General features: G+C 46.4%; 1 protein-coding gene across 1 annotated transcript in view; it reads right to left on the bottom strand.

Moving 5' to 3' along the window:
- Nucleotides 1–746: 746 nt before the first annotated feature.
- mrc2 (mannose receptor, C-type 2) overlaps nucleotides 747–6000 on the bottom strand; it is a 252001-nt gene continuing 246747 nt past the window's right edge. Inside the window, exons 29-30 of the mRNA XM_067969113.1 lie at nucleotides 5613–5639; nucleotides 747–5515 (exon numbers count right to left, since the gene is read on the bottom strand). Of these exons, the coding sequence (XP_067825214.1) occupies nucleotides 5286–5515; nucleotides 5613–5639 (257 nt within the window). The 3' untranslated portion in view covers nucleotides 747–5285. The remainder of the gene's footprint in view (nucleotides 5516–5612; nucleotides 5640–6000) is intronic.

Genomic DNA, 6000 nt, shown 5'->3' with positions numbered 1-6000 from the left:
AAATTTTCCAATATCTGCAGGCCAAAATAAACCAACACTCACACACAACTCCCCTGTAAGCCTGAAGTGTGCCTGTTACTTTTTTAAAAATTAACCAGTGTAAGGTGGGTTTTCAGGTCTGTAAATGATTTTCGCTTCCATGGCCCAGGTAGTTGAGATTACTCAATATGACCGAGGGCCACTCGGGTCAGGTAGGATATCTGGAACTCAACCCATTCAATCCTGATTATCAACAGAGCAAGGCCAATCCAATTCAACAGTGCATTCGAGCTGTTATGCTAATGATAATCAATGCTGGAGTGGTATAAGAAACAAAAATCAGGAGAGGTAAATGAGGTGGCCATCACCCCCTGAAAGATTGGGGGGCTGATTTTCTTGCCCCAATTCTATTCATTCTCGGGATGTGGGCGACGCTGGTGAGGTTGGCATTTATTGCCCGTCCCTAGTGGCCCAGAGAAGGTGCTGGTACTCGCTTCAGATTGGTTACTCTGGCAGGGAGGATTGCAGGCCAGTAATTGAAATGAATGGAAGTAAAATCGAGTGGGTTCTGCGAGGGGCACGTGATGCTCCTGCCAGAATTTCCTCTCTGCGTAACACCCAGGAAGTGGAGACAAAAATCTATCCCATGTCCTTGACGAACCCCATTGGAGCCACTGCCCATAACTCTGACTGGCTGTGTTATACTTTAACCCTTTGAGAGTATGGGTGGGGGGGGGTTAATGGCAAAATAAAAACTCTTCACAACATGAACTTAAAAAAACACTTTATTCTGAGAATCCTGTTTGGCAAATTTCTCTGCATTCTGTTATACTCAGCGATAGAAATGGACAGAAAGTCAGTTTTTGCAGCTCCTCTATCACAAAATAAATGTGTATGTTTCGAAAGCTTGAAATAACTTTCAGTACGGGAAGGGTTAAAATCCCCTTCTCATTTCCCCACCCCCCCCCTGAAGAAGTAGCGGAGTTTATTCTAAGAATACTTGGACCCCCAGAACGGATCGTGGGGTGAAATTGGTCTTCCGCCAGTAGCGATAAACAGGCACATAGCGAATCGGTAGCCCATTTTACACCCCGTCCGATTATCTTTCCCATTAACATCGATCGGGCACGGTATAACAAGGACTCGCTGTGACCCCATTTCACGTTACCGACACAGACCAATTTCACCCGCCACCCCCCCCCCCCCACCCCGCCCCCGTATCGTCTGATTGTCATCGAGACTCTTCGTAGCTTTGTGCATGGCTTACTATTTCAATAAAGTGCCCTACAGAATTCCTGGTACTGGCATCGGATGCAAAATAGAAAAAATATTGGTCTCCAGTGTTGCAATCCCTTCATCTGAAAGAACATCAGAAAACAGAAAGATTTATCTTCACGGATCAGAGGAATGTGGGATGATGTTAACATTCAGGGACATTTGTTTCATTGTTTTGGATCCTCCCCCTTCCAGCAGAAGTCAAATGAAAGATTCTGCTCTTGTGATGGTATAATTCCCTTCACTCTGACTTACAAAACTCACTACCTGACTGACTGGTGTTATCGTCCCTCTCAGTGTTAGCTGACTGTGACGTCTTACCACAAGTCCTCTCAAACCCTGCTATAAACTGCCCTCATCTTTTCCCCGTCACTGACCCGACATTCTTTCCTTTACCAGTATCATTCTTTGCTACAGCTTCCAACGTAAAGGCAATCTAACCCCTTCCCCAGAGACCCAAACCAAAAGTTCTCCTGCAGGAACACCTCAAATGCCCCCCAACACCCCTGTAAGAGGGTTTTGGGCAGCCCAGTGAAAGATGCTCCAAAACCCTGCAATGAAGGTGATGGCTCTGACCCAATCCAGAATACTCCCCCACTCTCCCGCCAACTTTAACAGCCAAGAATTGCTCCATCCCTCCAATCATAACTATGCTGCCCAATCACATCCAATATATCAGAGACTATGGGGGTGATTTTAAACCCCAAAAACAGGTGGGTTGGGGGCTGGTGGGAGTTGAAAATAGTTGTTTCTTTGGGTCACAACCGCAAAATTTTCGGACTTTGCATTCCCAGTGGGAAGCTTGTACTTTTACACGCTGACGTTAAACCCGGAAATAAAGCCGGATTGCCGTCACGACCCAAAAAACAACTATTTTCAACTCCCACCCGCCCCCAACCCACCCGTTCTTGGGGTTTAAAATCACCCCCAATAAGTGTCGCAGCAGCACATTATAAAGTGACGGAACCTTAAATTTAAATGTACCTAAAAAGTTTTAAATTTTGTTTCAAATGCAATAAAAAAAACCCAGAGCAACCGCAGCCCTGACGATATTAGTATATGACACTGCACGGTATTAGTACATGACGCTTCACCTCATCGTCTGCTAATTTAACTGAGGTGTTAGCCAGTTTAAAATAAATGGGTTATTGGTTGCCTCATTTCCAGGCTTATATTGGAACAAGTTAGGTAACCAGTTTAACTGCACTTCTTTAACTTTTTATCCGCGTGCTAGCTCAGGAATATAAGGGGTCACTTTAGAAACTCATGCTCCTGGTATGGAGCTTTGCGCCCTGGGAGCACATAACTTGGGATTTGAACACATCCCCCTTCTCCCCAGCATTTTCCATCCATTAAAATTTGTGGATGGAACGTTGTGAGGTCGGAGTGCCCTTTCCTGGAAGCCCCGATTCATGCTCCTGTCTGGGATCGCAAGCTCATCCCTCAAAGAAGGTTTTTCTCCCGCCCCCCCCCCCCAACCAACATATTTCCTCGGAAGTTGGAAGCGTGGGACTTTTCCTTCTGATGAACGCGTGCGATCCGGTGATCAGTGATTGACCCTGACAGGCGCAGTTAAAATTTAATAAATGCAACCGCACTTGGCAGAAGGGGAAACCTCCGAACGATCCAATCTGATGCGGGCAAGTATCTCTCTCTGATCTCTGCTCCACATCATCACTTAAGGTATATTCCCTCTCCTTGCATCTTCCTCTAGCTGGAGCGTTGTTGAGATCTGGGATCTAAGACATGTCCATAACTGCCCAACACCACTGGCTGTTTCCAGTGGGGTTCCGCAGGGCTCAGTACCAGGTCCCTTGCTTTTTGTGGTATATATTAATGATTTGGACTTGAATGTGGGGGCTTGATCAAGAAGTTTGCAGATGATACAAAAATTGGCCATGCGGTTGATAGTGAGGAGGAAAGCTGTCGACTGCAGGAAGATATCAATGGATTGGTCAAATGGGCAGAAAAGTGGCAAATGGAATTCAATCCAGAGAAGTGTGAGGTAATGCATTTGGGGAGGGCAAACAAGGCAAGGGAATACACAATAAATGGGAGGATACTGAGAGGTGTAGAGGAAGTGAGGGACCTTGGAGTGCATGTCCACAGATCCCTGAAGATAGCAGGACAAGTAGATAATGTGGTTAAGAAGGCATACAGGATACTTTCCTTTATTAGCCGAGGCATAGAATATAAGAGCAGGGAGGTTATGCTCGAACTGTATAAAACACTGGTTAGCCCACAGCTTGAGTACTGCATACAGTTCTGGTCACCACATTACAGGAAAGATATGATTGCATTAGAGAGGGTACAGAGGAGATTTACGAGGACGTTGCCGGGGCTGGAGAATTTTAGCTATGAGAAAAGGTTGGATAGGTTGGGGTTGTTTTCTTTGGAATAAAGGAGACTGAGGGGAGATTTAATTGAGGTAAATAAAATTGTGACGGGACTAGATAGAGTGGATAGGGAGGACCTATTTCCCTAAGCAGAGGGGTCAGTGACCAGGGAGCATAGATTTAAAGTATTTGGAAGAAGGATTAGAGGGGAGCTGAGGAGAAGCTTTTTCACCCAGAGGGTGGTGGGGGTCTGGAACTCACTGCCTGAAAGGGTGGTAGAGGCAGAAACCCTCAACTCATTTAAAAAGTACTTGGATGTGCACTTGAAGTGCCGTAACCTACAGGGCTACAGGCCAAGTGCTGGAAAGTGGGATTAAGCTGGATAGCTCTTTTCCGGCCGGCATGGATACGATGGGCTGAATAGCCTCCTTCTGTGCTGTAACTTTCTATGATTCTACTACTCTATATCATTGTTTCTCTCATTTCCTCCCCCAGCGCATCTAACAGGTCAATCGTGTCGATCACATTCGCTCAACTATTCAAACATGTTTTAAAAACAGGCTTTTCAACTCCTGACTTTCTGATTGTGAGTTAGGAACATAGGAACAGGAATGGGCCATTCAGCCCTTCGAGCCTGTTCCGCCATTCAATTAGATCACAGCTGATCTCTATCTTAACTCCATCTACCGGCCTTGGTTCCGTAACCCTTAATACCTTTGCCCAATACCTTCTAATCTCAGTTTTGAAATTTTCAATTGACCCCCAGCCTCAACAGGGGGAAAGAGTTCCAGATTTCCACTACCCTTTGTGTGAAGTGCTTCCTGACATCACCTCTGAACAGCCTAGCTCTAATTTTGAGGCTATGCCCCTTGTTCTGGACTCTCCCACCACAGGAAATAGTTTCTCTCTATCTATTAAATCCTTTAATCATCTTAAACACAAGTTAAGTGGGTAACAAGTGCTGGGTCAGAGGAGGTACAAACCCACACAGTGTTAATCGGGCACATGTCCCATCCTCTCCGATTGCTCTGCTGCCAACCTCTGGCTATTCTCTGTGTGCTGCTCTGCATCAATAGCTTTTCAAGGTCTGCTCTGGGTTGGAGTCACCTGGACGTTAACAGCTGCTCACGGGATGTCTGTCTCGAGCTGCTCACAGAAGCACTTTCAAAGGCAGTGTTGACTCCAACCCAGATCCCGTTCACTCGCACCTCCCTTCCCGTCTGTGGAGGCGTGCGGGCCTCAAAAACAGCGCACAGACTGGGGGAAACACTGCAGCCAACATTTTTACCATGCTGAAACTGAGGGAAGGTTCGTCAGGCACAGTGGGTGCCTGACGATTTTATTCTTTGAATTGTGCACTTTTACATAGAGACGCTCCTGTATAAAGGTCTATAACACAGTTGAAGCCTGTTTATTGGGGTGCCCTGGTGGATACAAATTGCCCCATTTGTCAGATCATCCCTCTGAAGCAAACTCTACCAGTATTGATGTAAATATATTTAGGGAGATAACTGGGTGCCTGAGAAATATATCCTATAAAGGCAAGTCCCCATTAAGCGGTTTCAACTGTATCAACGTGAGATTGTGCTGGGACTCTGTGCTGACCTGCGTTATGTTCTGAACACCAGTCTGTGTTTTCCACACTGCTCGAAAGAGAGAGAGAGAGAGACAGAGACAGAGGAGCAGGTGCCAGTGTTATTCCTGCTGTTCGTTCATTTCCATGTCTGACACCAGGATGTTTTTCTCCACGGATTCGTTGGGTGTTGAGGAGGTCCGGCTGTACCTCGCGCTCTCGAAGGCCCCCCGACGGGAGCCCGACGCTGCCCGCCTTCGATACAGGAGCAGCAGGACCACAACCACAGCCAGCAGCACCAACGCGCCCAGCACGTACAGGATGATGTCTAACGTGTGCCCCTGCAGGCCGGCTGCAAAAACAAACACGGACAAGGAGAAGGAAAATAATGCCTCATAATCGAGTCACCACATTCAAGTGCAAATGAGCAACAGAAAAGTTTTACTTACAGGAAACAGCAAGACTGGTTTCTTGAACTGTGTGGGGAAATTTAAAAAAAATGTTAACTTAGTTGGCAACGAAGGAACTAACAAGCTGGCCTTCTATCTAAGACAGTGTGGGATTTTGACTTTGTGCGATAATGTAAAACGGGCGAGAGCGAGTCGGCAGCCAGTTTTACACCTCTCTCGATTTTTATTTCCATTGACTTCAATTGGGAGAGATGGAAAACGGGCTGCTGACTCCATCACCCGGTCTCTCGCCATTGCACAAAGTCAAAACTACCCCGTAAAGTTGAAAGGATTGGATCACAGCAAGGTTATACAATACAGTATTTTTCTCAGTAAAAATAAAATAATGGCGAGGGTGTCCCTTGGCGGGTTGGTTGTACGGACCAGA

Source organism: Heptranchias perlo, chromosome 30 (genome assembly GCF_035084215.1).
Source record: "Heptranchias perlo isolate sHepPer1 chromosome 30, sHepPer1.hap1, whole genome shotgun sequence".
NCBI classification, from domain to species: domain Eukaryota; kingdom Metazoa; phylum Chordata; class Chondrichthyes; order Hexanchiformes; family Hexanchidae; genus Heptranchias; species Heptranchias perlo.
Note: the sequence above shows the minus strand (reverse complement) of the source record. Positions and strands in the feature narration are given on the sequence as shown.